Source organism: Trichosurus vulpecula, chromosome 4 (assembly GCF_011100635.1).
Source record: "Trichosurus vulpecula isolate mTriVul1 chromosome 4, mTriVul1.pri, whole genome shotgun sequence".
In the NCBI taxonomy this organism is placed as follows: Eukaryota; Metazoa; Chordata; class Mammalia; order Diprotodontia; family Phalangeridae; genus Trichosurus; species Trichosurus vulpecula.
Genome location: NC_050576.1, coordinates 131,555,482 through 131,576,404, shown reverse-complemented (window position 1 = coordinate 131,576,404; position 20,923 = coordinate 131,555,482). Strand labels below are relative to the sequence as shown.

Below are 20,923 nucleotides of genomic sequence, written 5' to 3'. Positions count from 1 at the left end.
ATGGAAGGACTGTAAGTGTAAGAGAACTGGAAAAGGATTTTTGACAAAATTTTCACCATTGATGATGTTTCAAGTCACCACACTTAACATTCTAACATCACAAGCCTGGGTGTACTTAGCTCCCGAATTTAGAAATGATATTGAAGATAGTAAAGACCAGAAAAGCATATGGATTAATCCAAGTGTATCTAGGAAATCCATTTTGGAGATTACGTACTTTTGAGGATTGATTCTGACCCATCTGAAAGAGAAGACACCAAAGATGTGGAAAAAAGGAATCTTGGACCACTGAGAAAAAAATCCATTAATCTTATATTTATCTGTCTTCTGTACAAAATATTTGAGGTTCATCTGTGCATTTATCAGTGGTATCTTCTGAGAGGGGATTCGTAGGAAACAGGTTTTTGAATATGCATAATAATAAAAGATGTTTATCACAGTGATGGTGAATATGTATGGACTAGAATTAGGAGGAGATTGGGATGTTTCATCTGCAGAAAATGGCAAACACTTTTGCTATCTCAAATTTCTAAAGGCCCGTATTTTTTTTTAATATTGTTCCACCTCTGTTTTATGGTTGGAAGAGGTGGGACCCTACAGTTGTTAAAGAAATAAAAGTAGTGAATGCCACACAAATGACAGTAAACATGGCGGGCACAAGCAGGCCACAACATGTATAGGGAAGCTAATTGAACTATCAAAGTAAAGGGAGTGATGTGGCCACATTGGATGACAAGTGAACAGCACTAGTCTTCCACTGACATCTTTGTGTAGAATATCAGGAGAGATTAAGGAATTAGTTGATTGGGGTAGACTCTCACACAATGAACTTATGGGAGAACATCAACACAGGAGGGAACATTGGAGGGAACATCCAAATTGCATTTTATTATTTTGAGAGTAATCTTTAATGTGATTGTGTTAAGATAAATTAAAATTTTTTTATTCTGAATTTGGCAACTCCTAGAGAGAACCTTTCCACATATGAAATCACAAATATTTACTATGTATAGCTATATTTTTCTTAAAGTATACAAAATATCCAGTAGGTTACTTTCAAAGCCTCAGAGATACCAAGAAAGGCAAACAACAGTCCCTCCTCTCAAGGAGCTCACAGTCTAATGAGGGAAGATAATATACAAACAGTTATGTAAAAACAAGATATATATGTATATATGATAAATTGGGGTGTAGTTTTAGAGGGGAGGCACTAAAACTGAGGACCGGGAAGGAAGAAGTTAAAGGAGAGTGCGTTGTCTTGGCAGTTTAAAACCTAGACCTAAGAAAGAATTTTAAAATGCTGTATTTTTGTATTTCAGAGGCAGTTTACTCATCCTTGAATTATTGTACCAGTGAAAAAACAAGTCAGGGACAAGCTAGATGGCGAGGTAGATGGGAGTGCTGGACCTAGAGTTAGGAAGATCTGGGTTCAAATGCAGCCTAACACTAGCATTGTGACCCTGGACAAGGAGCTTAACCTCTGTTTGCCTCAGTGTCCTGACATGTCACATGGGGTTAACGGTAGCAGCTCTTTCTTAGGGTTCTTAAGAGGATCAAACATGATGGTAAAGTGCGTAGCACAGTGCCTGGCACAGAGTGGGTTTTATACAAAAGTGGTTGTTACTATTATTATTATCCCCAGTTCCTGCCCCCTCAGAGGAGACTGGAGTATTTTTTTTCCTCGTTCAGTTTCAGTAACAGTACGTATCTATGTTCAGGGCGTGGTGGTGGTGTTATAATGACATACATTTCTGTAATCTTTTGAGGTTTACAGGTGTTAGGTCTTAGACTTAGCTAGGTGTTATAGTTGATAGAGTACTGGATTTGGAAACAGAAAAACTCGTCGGAATCCTTCCTCAGATATTTCCTAGCTGTGTGGCCTTGGGAAAGTCACTTAACCTTTGTTTGCCTCGATTGCCTCAGGGTTGTGTAGATAAAAGGATACCATATGTAAATTGACATATAAATGTTAACTATCATTTATTTTGTAAGTGACAACGCTGAAGCTCAGATACAGTTACTTGCTTAAGGTTGCACAGCTTGCAGGTGTGATGCTGGGGTTGGTACTCCAGGCCACCTGACTACAAGACTAATGCTCTCCTTACTACATTTTGCAGTTTCCTTTTAAATATTGTTGGTTCAGTCCTAGGATTTTTTTTTAACCTGAAAGACAGTTATTTCTTGCAACAGTAATTGATGTCCCAGTAGATGATTCTGCTTTATAAGGAGTTTAAGTAAATTCTAATCTGTTGAATTCTTACCTAGCTTTTTAATTTCCCTAGTTTTTTTTAGTTGTTCTTGGCATAAATTAAGATAGTTCACCTGTGTTCTGTAACATGAAAGGACCCCAAAGAAAACTCTGAAACACTATCTTAGCATTGTATGTATTTTAACAGAACTTTATTGTGGTTGTTTTGCAGATGTATGTATTTAAATATCTTACTTGCTAATAAAATCTATTTACTGAACCAAATGAAAACATTTTTGTGGTTATGTTATATTTAAATACAAAGTCTGATATATAGTGATGATTGAAGTAGTATTTAAAAATGAAATTTCAATAATTTACCTTTGAATGGCTAAATCTTAGAACTTTAAGTTAATTCTGTTCCAAATGCATACTCTTGTTAAGACTAGATTGTTTTCATGATACGAGAATTGGGATCTTTTCAGTCGTCAAACAACAAGCATTTATTAGCTGTCTGCTGTGTACCAGGCATTGTGCTAGGCGTTGAGGATACAAATGCAAAGAATGAAACAATTCCTACTTGCCAGAAGCTTACATTCAAAATTCTCAGTACCCACATCAGTACTGATACTGTCTTATAGAAATTAAAGGTACCATATTAATATATATATTTAAGAATTGGATGATAGATTCAAGCTGGAAAGGACTTTAGAGGTCATCTAGTCCAATCCCCCATTTTACAGATAAAGAAATTGGGGCTGAACTGAAGTGACTAGGCCAAGGTCATACAGGTTCTAAGTAGCAGAGCAAAATCCAGGTCCTATCGTTTCAAATCCAGCACTCTTTCCACAAGAGTAGGCTGTTTCTCCAAGATAACGTTCTTATCTCTTGGAGTTTATAGTCTAACAAGGGATCAAGCCAGACATATACAATATGCCCTTTTAAAAAAAAATCAAGAATAGATAGGACTGGGATTATTGTTCGTAAGTTGGAGAATAGGTTGAAGTAAATAAATAGGCATTAATGAATATTAGAATTTGAGCTGTGATTTTAAAGACTACAGATTCAAGGATTGAGATAATTTTTCTTTTTTTGGGAAAAACAGATTCTTTTATTATCGGTCATTTTCAATAACAAGTGTAATTCTCCAAAAGAGGGAATTATCTATACCTATCATCCATTTCGTCCCTTACCCCTTCCCCTCAAAAAAAAGGAAGTCTTTGGTACTAGCAGGATAGTAATAATGTGTTTCACCTAAGTTTTGTTGCCATTTAATGTCTATTTACATATGGAGTCACAGTATGTTTATATTCATTTGGATCTACCTTCTTCATCCTGGTTTCATATGTTTTCCCACATTTCTGTGAATTCTTCATACTTGTTATTTATGACTCAGTGATTTTTCATTGCTGGTGAAGATTTCTGAAATCATAGGGTCATCCATCTGTAGTTAGAAAGGACCTTCATTCACATTCCACAATTTTTCAGCCATTCACTAGTTGTTGGGCTCATAATCAGTTTATGACTTTTTGTTTTTACAGATTGTGCTGCTTTGAATATTTTTGTACAAATAGTTTATCAGTAAGAGGAATAGTATGATGTAGTGGTGGACTTGAAGCCAGGAAAACCTGGGTTGGAATCCCACTTACTAGTTGTATGGCCATGGACAAAGTGCTTAACTTTTCTGAGACTCAATTTCCTCATCTGTAAACTGGGGTTAATAATAGCAGGTACCTCTAGATTGTTACAATAAAATAATTCTTTACAGTTCTAGAATCTTTATCTTTAAAGTTTTTTCAGGCATGGTGCCTGTGAGGAAATTAAAGAACTCAACATTCAAAAAGCCTGACATGTCCGATAAATTTTCATTTTTTAATCATTTGCAACCCTTATTCAAGTATCTCAAAACATTCATTCACAGAAGAGCAATAGCAAGTATTCTCTTGGCTTTATCTTGGGGAGTTGAATGCATTTATTACCCTATCTCCTGGTAATCATAGATGGAGAATTTGTAGGGCCTTTAGAAGCCTCTGGTTCATTCAGCCTTCTCATTTTAGAGATAGGGAAGTTGAAGCCCAAAGAGCATACTTAGCCACTTTCACAGGCTTTAAGCGAAAATATTCAAACCTAGTCCTGACTCTCAGTCCAGTGCATTTTCCATGTGCCTTTTACCACACACTAACCTTGTCCATTTCCTTTTCCTACAGAGTTAAAAAAAATATCTAAATTTGTTTGAATATCTTCAAAAGTATGGGGCAGAATATTAAGGGACATGTGCGTGACAGAGAGGTAGCATGGAATAGGAGGTAAAGTGCTATATTTATAGTCTGGAAGATCTGAGTTCTAGCTCTGTGTCCATGGGCAAAGTCACAGCCTCTCAATCTCAGTTTCATTATCTATAAAATGGAGATGTTAATATTTTATAGTACTTACCTCAGAGAATTGTTTTAAGGCTCAAATAAAAGAATGTATGTAAAATGCTTTTCAAACTTGAAAGCACCACAAAACTGACATTTGCAATAATAAGTTGTTATTGTTACGGCTAAGATAACCCTAAGTACCAAAGTTCACTTATTGGTGAAGAGGAAAGGAGATCTCGTAGTCTGAGAGTCTTTCCATTTCATTGCTAGAGTTCTTGTGGAATTTGGCATTCTGTAATAGACAGTGAGGGGTTCTTACTCCGAAGCCTTGCAAGATTCTCATCTTAGACTTAGACAAAACACTGTCATGTAGCAAACTATCTGGCCAAATAGTTCTGATCCTAGCCCGGTCATTTGGGTATGAGGGTGGCTTTGGAAAGCCCTCTCTCTTCTGGGAACTGGAATAAAGCAGGGATAGTTTTAGTCTATTTGATAGTTGAAAATTACTCTGATGAATTAATTTCTAATTCTTTAATCCTGAGCCCAGAATAGTATCAACTATTTGAACTAGCTTTTCAGGGCTCTGACCTATTAGAGCCACCTTATCAATAATTTTCACTTTTAAAAAATTGAATTGAAATTTTACATGTTTTTGACCTTTCAAACTTTATGCACTAAATAATAGAGATCATTTACTTAGTGCTTTGAGGTTTGTAAAACACTTCATTTACGTGGAGTTTCTCATTTGATTCTCACAGTAATCGTATGGAACAAACGTAGATACAGATCTGGAAAGGACTCAAAGGTTATCTAGTCCAACCCCTTCATTTTACAGATGTTAAGGGATTTGCGTAAAGTCACACAAGTACTAAGTGTTAGAGGCAAGTAGCAGCTTATCCTCATTTTATAGATGAGGGAAAGGAGGCTCAAATAAGATGCACATTGCTCATAGTCACTGAACCTGTAAATGCGTGAGGTGGAATTTGAACCCAAATGTCTCTTTGAGTGTCCCTCACCGCCTCTCATGTTACTTTTATGGTGATAGGGAACAGAGAGTTAAAATGTCAGCCTCCCCCCAAAAGAAAGAAGAATATATAGATCTTATAAATTAATCATTTTTAGTGGCAGATTCATCGTTTTCCATGAAATTGCCTTGGTATCAAATACCAAAACTATTTCTGAGTTTCTGTATTGTGTTTGTTACATGCTTCTGTAGTTTTATGTTCTTAAACTAATGCTATTCTCATTAAGCTAGGGTTTTGTTTCAGTTTTAGGTAGTATTCCAGTACTAAGGTGGCATTCATGCTGTTGTGTTTGCAGGATTACCAACCGGAACTCCTTCGGGTGTTTTCAGAATTGTGCTGCATTCTTACCCATATCCTGTTACTCATTTTCCTGTTTTGTGTGTGTGTGTGTGTGTGTGTGTGTGTGTGTGTGTGTGTGTGTGTGTACAGATGATTGTAGGGGTCTGTAGTGCTGAGTAAAATGCTTTATGTTGTACTCTTCTATGGTTTTATCATTAGAAATATTGATCTTTGAAATACCTTTTAAATATTTTAGTGCTATCGAGCCTCTCTATAGAAACATAAGCATATGTGCATTATAGATGGATGTAAGAAAGTGACACTATCAGCCACTTTTCTCTTTGGAGAATTTTTTTGAAAATTCACGTGTTTATAGCCTTTCAGTTCCTTCATTTGTAAAATGGAAAGATTCAGATGACTTAAAAGGTCCCTTCCAGCTCTAATTCTGTTACTATTTCTCTCCATCTTTCCAGGTAGCATAGTGTAGTACAAAAGAGGCTGAAAGGCCAAGATGAGGCCTAGTTCTGGCTTTGCAAGACTCTTAGTGAGCTTTTATAAGTGGAGACAATGCCCATCTGTATGGGAAAACTTAGGAAAACTGTAACATGCTGCATGTGATTCTAAGGTGTCGCTTTCATCCTTCCTGTTGACTGTGGAAGTATAAATAGGGAAAGTTAGTCCTAGCTCTAATACAACAGCTGAAATTTTGGCTTGCATTTTTCTTTTCAGTATGAATAAGATGACCAATTAAAGACCACCATAATAATCTGAGGGGAGGTTAATAGCGATTTTAAAGTAATTCTTCATGCACAAAATTGTGTCCTGGAGTTGTTTTTTACATGAACATTTTCTTTTGCAATAAAAATTTTTAGGTACATTTTGCATGTGGGTGAAATAAACTAAAATGTATAGTGCTTTTTCCCCCTTTGAACGTTTTAAGGAAAAAACAAAAATTTAATATAATAGAATGTGCCATTGAAGCTTGCTGATAATTAGTATTCCTTATTTATTTGCTTAAAGCACACATTGATCTGGTAGAGATTGCCACTGTGTCCCCTTCAGGGAATAGAGGTTGGTTAGGATTTCTTAGGTTCCAATTTTGGTTTTACTTTTAATTGACAAAATAGAAAAGATAGTTAAAGGTGACCATAATGGTTGGAATGGATGAGTTTTGAGTATAGCAATTCATGATACTTACACTGTAGCAAGTGTTTTATCATGTCTTTGCAAGCTGGATGCCCTGTTAAAATTATTAAAAGCTGAAACTACTGTATCAGTTCAGTTTATTCATATACCCACATGTTAAGTGAGGCTTTTTAACTGTCATTTTTGCAAATGGGTGTTGTTATTGTTTGATTCATGACCCCATTTGGCCTTTCTTGGCAAAGATCCTGGAATGGTTTGCCATTTCCTCCTTCAGCTTGTCTTACAGATGATGAAACTGAGGCAGACAAGGTTACTTGCACAGGGTCACACAACTAGTAAGTATCTGAGATTGCATTTGAACTCAGATCCTCCTGACTGGCGCCAGCAGTCAATCCACTGTACTCCCTAACTGGGCGTATACACAGGCAGACTAGCAGGTGAGAACTGCCCAAGTATAGGGAAATTCTTGATTCAAGACATAAGCAATTAAATAGTCAAATTTTGAGTATTAATTTGAAAAATGGAGAGTCAACTTTATTCATTACATTTTAAAATTCACATAGTCATGGCATCCCTAGAATGCCACTTTAGTGGCATTCATCCTGTACCCAGGATATGAATCAGCAGTGTGATATAGTGGGAAGAGCTCTGGGACTGGAGACAGGAGAGACTTGGGTTTGAATCTTAGCCTACTAATTTTATGACCTTGGGCAAGTCATTTAATTTCTTTAAGTCTCAGTTTTCTTATCTGTAAGATGGGGATAAGAATGCTTTTAGTAAGTACCTTATGGAATTATGAAGGAAAGGCTTTTATATAAAATGTGAGTTGTTAAATTCCAGTGCTAAACAACTCTAGTGACAGGAAGCTTGCTACCTCATCAGATAGTACATTTCATTTTTGACTAGCTCTAAGCATTAGAATATTTTTCCTTTATATTAGCCAACATCTGCCCTTGTGTAACTTATACACATTGATCTTAATTTTACCACACAGTATATCTATCCTTTGTCCATGTTAACCCTTCAGATATTTGAAGATAATGATGATATCATATCTATCATATCTTTTACCCTCCAAGTGAAATCTCTAGTTTCTTCAACGGTTACTCATGTGATAATGCTTTGAGGTTCCTTAGAATTGCAGTCACCCTTCTGGATCTGTGCACTAATATGCAGTGTAATTAAAATATTCTTCAGAATTTTGACTTGTCATTAAAGAATAAAGTCCCCATTTGATGCTTTACTATGTCAGATGTGATTCTGATTTTTGTTGTTTTTTTTTTTAATTAGATTTACTTATTTTTCGTTTTCAGCATTCACTTCTATAAGATTTTGAGTTCTAAATTTTCTTCCCCTCCCTTTCCCCCTTCTCCTCAAGACGCCATGCAGTCTGATATGTACCATACACATACATTCATATTAAGCATATTTCTGCATTAGTCATGTTGTAAAGAAGAATTAAAACCAAAAGGAAAACCATGAGAAAGAAGAAACAAACAAAAAAAGAAGAGAAAATAGTATGCTTCCACCTGCATTCAAACTCCATAGTTCTTTCCCTGGATGTGGATAGCATTTTCCATCATGTGTCTTTTGGAATTGTCTTAGATCCTTGCATTGCTGAGAAGAGCTAAGTCTATCAAAGTTTGTCATCACACAATGTTTCTGTTACTGTGTACAATGTCCTCCAGGTTCTACTCATTTCACTCAGCATCAGTTCATGCAAGTCTTTCCAGGCTTTTATGAAAGCATCCTACTTGTCATTTTTTGTTCAGCCATTCCCCACTTTATGGGCATCCCCTCAATTTCCAATTCTTGGCCACCACAAAAAGAGCTGCTATAAATATTTTTGTACATATGGGTCCTTTCCCCATTTTTATGATCTCTTTGGGATACAGACCTAGAAGTGATATTGCTGGGTGAAAGGGTATACATGGTTTTATAGCCCTTTGGGCCTAGTTCTGAGTTGTTCTCTGGAATGATTGGATCAGTTCACAACTCCACCAACAATGCATTAGCATTCCAATTTTCCCCCATCTCCAATATTTATCATTGTCCTGTTTTGTCATATTAGCCAATCTGATAGGTGTGATGTGATACCTCAGAGTTGTTTTGATTTGCATTTCTCTAATCAGTAGTGATTTAGAGCATTTTTTCATATGACTATAGATATTTTTAATTTCTTCATCTGAAAACTGCCTGTTCATATCCTTTGACCATTTATCAATTTGGGAATGACTTGTATTCTTATAAATTTGACTCAGTTACTTGACTTCTTATAAATTTGACTCAGTTCAGCCTGTCATTGTCTTTTGGAACCCAGTAGCTACCCTTCCCAGTATATCACTGACTTCTAGAAATAATTGTTTATCAGAAAAGAGTGGAGGTAGATGCTGCAGACCATTGAAAAATTTCTCCTAGGTTAATATGGATTAGTCTTTTAATATAAGTGTATTGGTCATCTGACCTATACTAATTATCTGGTCCACATTTCCTTATTTTGTCCTTAAGAAATTTCTTGAGTAATTTTGTCATGTGATAAAGCCTCAGTTTTCTCAGCTTTAAAATGGAGATAAGAATGCTTTTGGTTGAAATCCAAATCTACTACATGGCCACCTTTTCCTTATTCTTTCAATTTAGTAAACCTGCAGGGAGGAAATTCGGCTAATTTGCCATGATTTGTTCTTTGTGAACCCATGCAGCCTCATAGTTATTGAGATTTCCCCTTTTAAGTACTTATAAGTTAGCCATTTAATATGCTTTAGGATATTGCCTGAGATCAAAATCAAGTCTGCCAGCCTGTAGATTGTGGAATAAGATGGCACAACTTGTCTTCCAGAACGCCTGACAGTGTTTTTCCTTTTGATTATTGACAGTTGGCAATTCAATTATCAGACCGGCAAGTTCTTTTTAGCAGCCTGGGGTGTCTGTCATTCATTCTGGCCAAGTATTTTGAATTCATTTAAAGCATTTCATTGTTCTCATTCTCCTCACCTATATTTGATTCCAGTGTCCTTTAACCAATTCTCTTACCCTTTCTGGTAAGAACATCATTCTTGAAAAAGAAAATCAGTCAATATAAAGGCATTTATTATGCTTCTATGTCCTACAGAGGTAGCACGATAGATACAGGGTCTGAGAGTAAGGAAGACCTGGGTTCAAGTTTTGCCGCCGACGTATACTGGCTTTGTGACAATGCCAAATTATTTAACTACTCTATGTCCTCAGCCAGCTCTTTGAGACTTTAAATTGCAGAGTACCAGGTGCAAATCTGCTTTGTTAGAGGGAGTTTCATCACTGATAGTTCCCTATATTAATGAAATAAATATGCCAAACAGTGTCCAAAGTTCTGGGAATATAAAAACAAAAACATTCCTTTCCCTCAAAAAGTTCCTATTCTATCTATCTATCTATCTATCTATCTATATATATATATATACACATATGTGTGTGTGTATGTGTGTATGTGTATTTGTATGTATGTATACATATGTATATATTACCAATGTAAGTATGTATTAAGTAAATACAAGTTAACTTATTTGGAGGGAGATCAGGAAAGACTTCATACAGGAAGTAACTTAGCTTGTACTTTGAAGGAAGCTAAGGATTCTAAGATGAATAGGGAGGAGGAAAGGTGTTCCAGATGGAGAGAACAGCCCAAAGTACTGAGATGGAGACAGAACATTGTATGTAAGGAACAGTGAAGCCACTCTGGTTGGGCTGTACATAGGAGATTATGAAGCAAAATAATCAATAAATAAGCTTGGAAAGATAGGCTGGGGCTACATTGTAAAGTTTCAAATGCCAAACGGATTTGTATTTATTTGATCTTTCAAAGGGATCCACTAAAGCTTATTGGAAAGGGAAGTGACATGGTCATATCTGTGCCATATGAATACCACATTGGCAGCTGTATGGAGGATGAATTAGAGAGGAGAGAGACTAAATATAAGGACAGCAGTTCAGGCAACAGATAATGAAGTTCTCAACCAGAGTGGTAACCCTGAGTAGAGAGAAAGGAATGGATGGGAGAGATGCTGTGGTTGAATTGACAAGACTTGGCAACCGAATAAATATGTGTAAGGAAGAGTGAGGAGTGCAAGAGGAATGCCAGGGTGCTAATCCAAGTGATTAGAAGAATAGTGATGTTCTCAACAGAAAGGAGGACATTAGGAAGAGGAGTGAGCTTGGGGAAGAGATGAAGTTTGAATTTGGGATGAATGGAATGGAACGAATGGAAGCAAAATAGTGTTTGAGTCATTCTACTTTATCTTTGGGGTTTTTTTTTTTTTTGGTTTGTCTTTCCAGTATTGTTTTTATTATATCAAATGTTTGCCTAGTTCTGCTCACTTCATCCCACATCAGTTCATATAAGTTTTCCCAGGCTTCTCTAAAACCATCCCTTTTGTATTTTTTTATAAGTTTATTTATTTTTAGTCTTCAGCATTCACTTCCACAAGTTTTAAATTTTTTCCCCCTCTCTAAGACGGCATGCAGTCTGATATAGACTCTACATATACATTCCTATTAAACATTTTCACATTAGTCATGTTGTATAGAAGAATTAGAATGAATGGGAGGAACCATGAGAAAGAAAAAAAACAAAAAAGAAAATAGTCTGCTTCACTCTGCATTCAGACTCCATAGTTATTTCTCTGGATGTGGATGGCTTTTTCCATCATGAGTTTGTTAGAATTGTTTTAGGTCCTTGCATTGCTGAGAAGGGCTAAGTCTGTCAAAGTTAGTCATCTCACACTTTGGCTGTTACTATTTACAATGTTCTTCTGGTTCTGTTCACTTCACTCAGCATCAGTTCATATAAGTCTTTCCAGGTTTTTCTGAAGTCTGCCTGCTCATCATTTCTTATAGCACAATAGTATTGCATTACATTCATATTCTACAATTTGTTCAGCCTCACTTTATCTTTGTTAACCATTATCATTTACCATCCACCTCAGTCAGCAGGCCTCTTCAGTAATCATTTCCCTTTTTATCCTGATGTAGTTTTTTTTTCATGGTATACAGTGAATTTTATTTGAGAAATGTAGCTTAAACCTATTTTCTTTCTTTTTAAAATTTCTTAAAATTTTATTGTTATATTTTGTTTTTATATTACTTTTTCCATAAAAGATAAGTCTTTAAGATAAGACTAATAATCTAAGATTTCCTAAGGACTTCCAGAGAGCTGTCCCTTATAACAATAAAAAAAAATAGGGGGAAAAATTTTAAGCAAACTAACCAACATGTCAGAAAAGTCTGATGATATGTGCAGTATTCCAAATCCACAGCTTTAGAAAAAAGAGAGATGGAGATACATTCTCATTTTTCTTATTTGGGACTAAGTTTGGTCATTATAATTTCACATCATTCACCTTTGTTTTGTTGTTCTTTCCACATACAGTGTAATAGCTATCATGTATATTGTTTTCCTGGTTCTCATTTCATTTTGTATCAGTTTACACAAGTGTTCCTATGCTTCTTTGTATTCATCATTTCTTATAGCACAGTATATATATTATTCAGATACATCCACATGACACAAATCTGTTTAGCCATTGCCCAATTGGATGGATACATACTTTCTTTTCAGTTCCTTATTACTACAGAAAATGCTGCTATAAATCCTGATGTGATTTTTAAAGCTCTTTTTTGTTCTTGTCTTTTTTTATGGCCTTTATACTTTCTTGATTATATAGCTCGCCTCCTATCTTTTACACATCTTTTAAAAACCTTAGATTAATAACCTCTTAAAAAATAGCTTTTTATGAAGCCATTTTAAAAATCCAACTTCCTTCTTTTATTAACATAATTTGCTATTATGTGATCAGAATTTTTTTTTTAACTGGGTATGTTCCTTTTGGAACTGTCATCTTAAAATTTCTAGTCCAGGGATCATGCCTGTCTTTTCTCTGAACTTTTTGAAATTGGCTTCCTGGAAGTCTAGGCAGTATTGTTTGGACATGTCTTTTATTTCCATCTTTGCAAGGTCTAAGGTAAGATGATTTTTTTGATTCCCTTCTTCAGCTAGTTCTTCTCTGGTTGGAAGTTAGTTCTAATGTGACAGTTTATATCATCGCTTCTGACACCTTATTTTAAGTGAGGGAGTTATCAAAAGCCAAGTTAAGGATTTATCAGATACTTTTCTTTGAGTAGTCAGGGAGCTTCAGAAGATGGAGAGTGATACGTCACAGCTGTAACATGCCTCTGTGTCAGGAACACATTCCTTTCTTCTTTATATTGTGTAACGTAATCCCACCATATTATCATATGTTTCTGCCTTTTTGTCCAAACCCATATGTGTTCCCTGATGCTTTTCCTTCTTATTTAGGTGTATTGCTACACAGTTCTATATCTTCTTGACATATAATGCTAATTCATTTAACTCAGAAGTGGTGTTTTGAAAATAATCTTTGAATTCCATTTTGTTTTAAAGACCTCGATCAAGCTTTTTTCAACTTTACAGGTTCTTTTTTTACTGGTCAGCTGCTCCATTGGCAGATGGACTGCCTTCTGTATATAGGCCTTAGCCACATATACTGGCACACAGCTATGACACTGTTCCCTAGAGTAGAGAATGGTATTGGGGAGTAGGGGTGAGTGGGGATCTATTTTAGATTTTATATATTAGTATTGTGTGGGACAAAAGACCACTGGCTCAAGTAAGAAAAAAACCAGAGATGTCTTGGTTTCTCAAGGCAGAAAAAAACCAGAAGCTTTATTTGATCAAGCCTCGAGAGTTGGGCATCTCTCACTATCAGGGCAGAGATAGCAGTGAAGAGAGGCAAGGAGGGGTGGGGTGGGAGGCAAGCAGGGAGATATATACCCTTGTACAAACAATTCTAAGAAATCCTACCCCAGAGGCTGGACCCCTGTCCCCATTTGCGGAGACGAGTGGCCTCACAATCTAACTAGGAATAAGTTTTTACCCAATACAAGCACAGAAACTACAGAATTACCTTATAGGGAAACTTTAATGCTAAGATGGCCGTTTGTAAGTAGGCTAGGGGAGGGGGAGAGGGGAATATCATCTGGTTTCCCCGAAATCATATGATTTACAGGAAAACGAAACTTAGGCCTAGTGAGGTTCACGTCCTAACTAAATTTGTACTATCTCTATTTGAATATTGCCTTGCATGAGTTATTCATAGGGAAGCTTTCACAATCCTGTATTCCATTTACAGCTGAGGTGACATCTATAAATCTAAAGGAGGAGGGGGAGAAAGACATTCCTAAAGGCTAAATAAAAGATTCCCACAGACTCAAATTTATCCCATTTCCCTTTTCTCTAAATATTGATTCTCAAACATTTTAGATATAAATACATATATACATATTCCCTGTGAAGTCTTCACACTTTATTCTTTCACTACCTCACATAGTATTTAGTTACTAAATTTAGTTACTAAAGTTAAAGAAAAACCTTGTTTTGTTGGCTACAATAAGATGATTTTGTGGCATAGCTCCTGTAGAGCGATTTTAGTGCAGATTGTTAAACATAATGGATATTGTTATTATAAAGCACAATTTCTTTTTAAAAATAATTTATTATGAATTTCAAACAATGACAAACTAGTTAAGCTTATATTTACAACTAATTAATCTTAGACCTTCAGCAAGCAGCTATCTATTACTTAGAAACTACTTCCCATGACCTCCTTCCATTGTCTTTGTCCATTTGCCCCTCTCTATTGGTGTTTGTATATTGTCCTTTATGTAGTTGCAATCTGGGATCATATTTTGTCTGTGTGTGTATGTGTGTGTGTGCTTTTTTGCAGATAAAGATGGCAAAGCATTTCATCCGACTTATGAAGAAAAACTCAAACTTGTGGCACTGTACAAGCAGGTTCTTTGGGGTCCGTGTAATCCAGACACTTATCCTGAGGTTGGATTTTTTGATGTCTTGGGGAATGACAGAAGGTAACATGGATTTGCTGCTTGAGGAATTTAATGAAAATGACAGTGAAGGCTCCAAGATAATCTGACTAGGAGAGGAATTTGACTTATTTTCAGTGGCTGAGAAAATGTATTTGAGTCAACTCGTTTTTACTTCGATTTTCTGGAGTCTTCAAGTATTTGACTTGAAGATGTTTTGGGCCAGATATTGTAGAAGAATCATTCATTTAGTTATGAATATAAGACAAACATAGTTTCATTTGATTTTTCCTGACCAAGAGTTATGGAACAGACTTTTAAAAAATTATTTTCGTTTTAATAACTTAATCCTATCATTTAGTACTGTCATTGTTGGATGTCAAAAATTTCATCCAACTCTCAGACCCTGATTGGCTTAACAGGGTTATGATCAGATGGGAAATGCATTCTATTTTTTTTTAACCCTAGGATAGTAAAATTACTGATAGAAGATGAGAAAAATTAAATCTGGTAACTTTTTTGTGCCTGTAAAAAAATTGATGTTTAGTATATGCTTTATAGTAGCTCTCTGGACTAAAACAGCTTGATACCTGAAGTGTATTCTTATGCCTAGGGTATGTGCAATATGATGATCTAGCAAATTTAGTAAATAGTAAGCTATTTTAGTAAGTAGGTATAAGATCTTATTATGGGAGGGGATTGGGGTTCTCATGGCAAAACAAAGTATTTCATTTTACAAATGCTCCATGGGATTTATTTTAGTGGTAGTTGGGAATTGTTCATCTAAGGATTATATTTTTAAGTTAAATAAAATTACCTTTAAGGAGGGATGATGATTGTTGTTGTTTAATTTTTACAGGAAAGAATGGGCAGCCCTGGGAAATCTGTCTAAAGAGGATGCTATGCTAGAGTTCGTCAAGCTGCTAAATAGATGTTGCTATCTTTTTTCAACATATGTCACATCCCATAAAATAGAGAAGCAAGAACAAGAAAAAAGAAGGTGAAATTTAAGGGCACAGAGTTCTCTTCTAGTCCTGTAGATTGATGATTTGCTCTAAGGCACATTGGTTTTATATCAGATAACTTTTTCCTTAAGATCTCACTGTATTGCAATTGTTTGTTTTTCCCAGAATGAACTGGTGTTTTGGAATTTCTGGTTTTCCCTAACTATAGGTATAGAGGTGACAAATTTCTTTTTCTGACATTTAGTCTTTCAGTAATTTCATTATAAACTTTTATCTCAGGAAGACTTTCATTTGGATCTACATACCACCTTCCTCACACAACTCTATTACACTCTTCATCAAAACTGTTGAATATTTAAGTTCTTTTTCATAGCATTGGCTATGATGAATAGTAGGACTGGTTCAGTTATTCATGTTGACCTGGTTTGGTTAATGTTGTAGGCCTTTAAGTACTTAAACAATAATATGTTAAGTTACTACCATATTCAAGGGCTAGAGATACAAAAATAAAATGGAAAAAGTCCCTGGTCTCAAGGAGTTCATAGTCTACTGAATGACATGTATAAATAAAATACAGGAAAATAACAAGATGATTTTAAGCAGGAAAAGAATAACAATGGGAGAATCAGGAAAGACTTTGTATAGAAGGTAACCCCTGAGCTGTACTAGAAGGTGAAAATAGTACATTCTAGATATGAGGGGTCATAGTTTCCTCAACTATAAAAAAAAGTGGGTTGAATTAATTGTCCTTGAAGCTCCTTCTAGCTCTAGATCTCTAATCTTATCCTCTTCTGACCACTTAGGCAAAGGCGTGAAGGCTGGATATAGAATGCTTCGTACAGGAAGTAGCTAGTAGATCAGTTTAATTAGTAATATGAAATAAGATTGGAGAGGCAGTTGGGAGCCATATTTTGGAGAGTTTTTAATTCCAGGCTGAGGATTTTATATTTTATCTCAGAGGCAATATAGAGCTATTGAATATTTTTGAGTATGAGAGTGGCATAGATTTTTGTTTTATGAATATCAGTTTGTCAGGAGAAGTGGGACAGACTAGATACAGAGAAACAAGTTGGGGGCTTTTACAATTATTTCAGTGAAAAGTACTGAGTCTGAAGTAGACCTTGTGCAAGTGGAGAGAATGGGACAGATTTAAGAGATGTAGAAGTTGAACTGATAAGATTTCTCATCTTCCAATGTATGTGGAAGATAAGGAAGAAGGAAGTCATGGATGACCCCAAGGTTGGGAACTTGGCTGACTGGAAGGATCCCCTCAAAGGAAGTTGGGAAGTTTGAAGTAGAGCGAATTCCCTTTGAAGGGAGAGAATATGAGTATTGGTATAGATATGTTGATTTTTATATGCTTTCAGGACATTGGGTGGAGATCTCTAGCAGGTAGTTGATAGTACAGAGAGATAGATATGGGGTCCATTTAGTAGGTGCTTATGAGACCACAAAGGGAAAAGGTATAGAGAGAGAAGTAAAATAGGGCACAGGACAGAGCCTTTGCCGTGGGTGGGTGGGTGGAGGAGGAGTATAATATACATGGAGAGTAGATTGGAACTAGATTATGATCCAGCAAAGAAGACCCTGAGAAAGAGCCCAAACAGGGATAGGTGAGAGTGTCCAGGAGGAAGGGTAGAGAGCGTTTATGTAGGGGTGATTAACAGTGTCATAGGTAGCAGAGAGATCAAGTAGAATGAAGACTGAGAAAAGGCCTTTGGATATAGCAGGAAAGAATGCTTTGATGGCCTTGCACAGGGTATCAAGTAAGGGTAGGGGTAGAAGACAGAGTAGTTTAAGAAGAGAGTGTAGGGTGAGAAGAAATAGAGGAAATTAATTTACATGCTTTTTGGGGGGAGTTTGGTTGTGAAAGGGGCAAGGGATGTAGGATGATAGCTTGGGGAGATGGCTAAGTTAAGTGAATTTTTTTTTTTTTAGGGAAGAGGGAGACCTAGACATTTGCAGATGGTAGGGAAGGAACCAGTGGCTAATGAGAGATTGAAGGCACACTTAATATTTAAAATGTTTGTTGAACTGAAGATGAAGAAGGGAATGTCTTAGGGGCAAACTCCTGGAGAAGACTGGATCCAGTCACGAGTGGAGGGGCTAACCTTGGTAAGAAAAAAAGCTGTCTATTTATCAGAGACTCTAGCAATGGAGGAAAAGATGGAGTTTATAGTGAGAGATTTGTAGGTGTGTGGAGTAAAGTAGAAGGAGCTTGCATTGATGGTCTCTGTTTTTTTAAGGAGGAGGCAAGATCCTCTGCTGAGAACATAGAGAGGGGAACAGTGAGAAAGAGCAGATGGCGTTAGAGGTTTGAGAGTCAGAGACGATTTGAAATTGGTGCTGTTTAGAGTATGATTCAGTCAATCAGGAAAGAATAGAAAGATTGCTTTGTAACAGTGAAGGCCTGGTTGAGGTTAGGTAACATACAATGTAGAAACCCTGGTGGGCACAAATGCATGACTTTGTCCTGTGATATTTGCAGCACATGAATAGGAGTGAAGAAGGAAACTGGTGGGGATCAACTAGGGTTGGGGTATGACTGGTGAGAAGACAAGTGGCAGGTGATTCAAAGGTAACCGATAGTCTGTGGTTGAGTTACTTCACCATAAGGTTGAGTGTCAAGGGAGGGAGGCGAGACTAGAATAGTGGTCCTGTACGGGTGGAACAGAGAAGAGCAGGGAGACTGGAAGCCATGGGTGAGGGATGGTTTAGAATAGTTTAGAAATGAGGCTGACTAAGGGATTGAAGAATAAGAGATAGTAAGAAATGGACGTAGTTAGAAATTGTGGCAAAAAACTGATCTTTTTCAATTATTAATATTCTTTTTTTCTCTCTTTTTTTGCTAAAATGCCTCATTTATGTTTGTGTGTGTGTGTATAGACACACACACACACATACATATATAAAAAGATAGTAACATCCATTCCATAATTTGACTTATCCAAAACACAGGTAAACCCTAACATCCAAGCAAAAGAGGCCAGTGAATGGCCCAAGTTGATGAGTCCAGGTATTCCCAGAGAGGGAGGCAGCATGGTATAGCACAAAGAGCGCTGGATTTGAAGTCGGAGTACCCAGGCTCACCCCTCTACTTGTACTGCCTTTGCAACCATGGACAAAATAAGTTAACAGGCCTGGACTTGTGTTTGGTCATCTGTAAAGTGACCTCTGAGGGCCTTTCCAATCCAGATGTGTAATAGTAGAACCCCTTTACCCTTAGCCCAGGTACTTTTATTTTGTATGATTACCTGGTTTTTTAGGCAGTTGGAAAGGGACAGAACTCTCAGAGGCAAGCACACCAAAAGCAAAGGTCAAGCAAGGCACATGGCAGCACAGCAGTTCAAAGTGAAGGTCTGAGATCATACAGGACAGGGGCAGAGGCTCTAAACCCTTTATAAGTCAAAGATCATGGGATTACAGGGTTAGACATGGAAGGGATCTTAGAGGTCCAGAAGTCCAGGGAGGTTGTTTGTTCAAAATCACACAAAATGGCAGAGTCAGGATTTGAATCCAGGTCCTTTGACTCCAAATCTAGTACTCTTTGCCCTGCAGTAATTGAGATTTATAATAAAAAACAACTCATATTTGTTGTACTTTAAGGTTTGCAATGCAAATGTGCACTTTAAGGTTTATGTATTTCATTACATTTGATTTTATCATCATTCATGGGGTAAGTGCTAATTATTATTGTCCTCTCACAAATAAGAAAACTGAGTGTCAGAGAGGTTTGGTAATTTGTCCAGGACCACAAAGCTAGTTAATGAGGCAGGTTTTGAACCCAAGTCAATGATCAGTCACCAAAACCAGGTTAAATTATGTTCAGCATATTATATATTAAAATGTCAGAAGAGATTGTGGTACATTTTAGATTTTAATCCCAGACAGTTCAGAATAAGAAAAGTTTTAGCACTTATGGAGATAAGTTTCATGTATCTGAAAAAATTAGCTTATGCAGGACAGCTCTTGCTTGATGATTTGGGGCATGTGAGGTGCCACTATTATAGGTTTACAAATATACATGATTACATTTTGATGTTAAATGATCCACTGTACAAACCTCATTTGGTAAAATATACACTTTTTCTTTGTTAAATCTAACACCTCTCCCACAGGGCTGTTGTGAGGCTCAATTGAGATGACACGTAAAGTGCTTTGCAAACCTTGAAGCCCTAAATAAAGATTGTGATGACAGTGGGGGTGGTGGTGATTGTATTATATCAGTGACATGTTGACCATGGTAGTCCCTGAGGACAAATGTCTTCTCATATTAGCTTTTCTGTTAAATTCACCAAAAACCTATTGCCTAATATTACAGCTAGCTGTACAGAACATACCTTCAAAATTGTAGAACCTGAAATCTCAGTCGTCTCTCTTTTAAAAAAGAGGGGGAGGGTTTCATTTTCATGCACTCATTCTAATTTCTTTTTTTGCCTTGTAGGAAGGAAGAGGAGGAGCAAAGGCGTCGGGAAAAGGAAGAAAGAGAACGTTTGCAGAGGGAGGAAGAAAAACGTATTCAAGAAGAATCTGAAAGGTTGAAAAGGGAAGCAGAGGAAAGGAGGCGAATAGAGGAGGAGAAGCTGCGGCTGGAGCAGCAGAAGTAAGCCTCCTCCCTAGATGGCACTTAAAAGTGGGTTACTGAGTCAGTCATTGAAACCTTGCTCTTCATCGTGTGCTTTGGGGCAGTGCTGCTTTTGTAGGTTGATAGCAATTTGTACTAGTGATAACTTAATGGTTAAAAAAGAGCCTCCTCTTTAAGGGCTTGGCCTTGAAAGGGTGCAGTGACCTCTGTCTTGACTTCTGCCTCTAGACATAGGTGGGGTTCTCTTCATAGAGAGCTACTGGGATTTCTCCTACCCTACCTCTGACCCTTCTGGATGCTTTCATTCATCATTGAGTAAATGCCTGCTCTGTGCAGTAAACTTAGCTAATTGCTGGAAGAAATACAAAGATAAGGAAGATACAGTCATGGGATCATAAAATTGGAGTTTATAGAGGCCATTTTGCAGATGAAATAGCTGACAGAGGCTGACAGAGATTGTGTGCTTTGCCCAAAGTCACAAAAATAAGAAGCGACAGAGTTGG

The 20,923-nt window shown here is 36.7% G+C and overlaps 1 protein-coding gene across 1 annotated transcript in view; it reads left to right on the top strand.

Moving 5' to 3' along the window:
- Positions 1-20,923, top strand: part of ACBD3 (acyl-CoA binding domain containing 3) — a 42,997-nt gene that overhangs the window by 9,204 nt on the left and 12,870 nt on the right. The window contains exons 2-4 of the mRNA XM_036755382.1: positions 14,774-14,915; positions 15,730-15,870; positions 20,280-20,438. Of these exons, the coding sequence (XP_036611277.1) occupies positions 14,774-14,915; positions 15,730-15,870; positions 20,280-20,438 (442 nt within the window). The remainder of the gene's footprint in view (positions 1-14,773; positions 14,916-15,729; positions 15,871-20,279; positions 20,439-20,923) is intronic.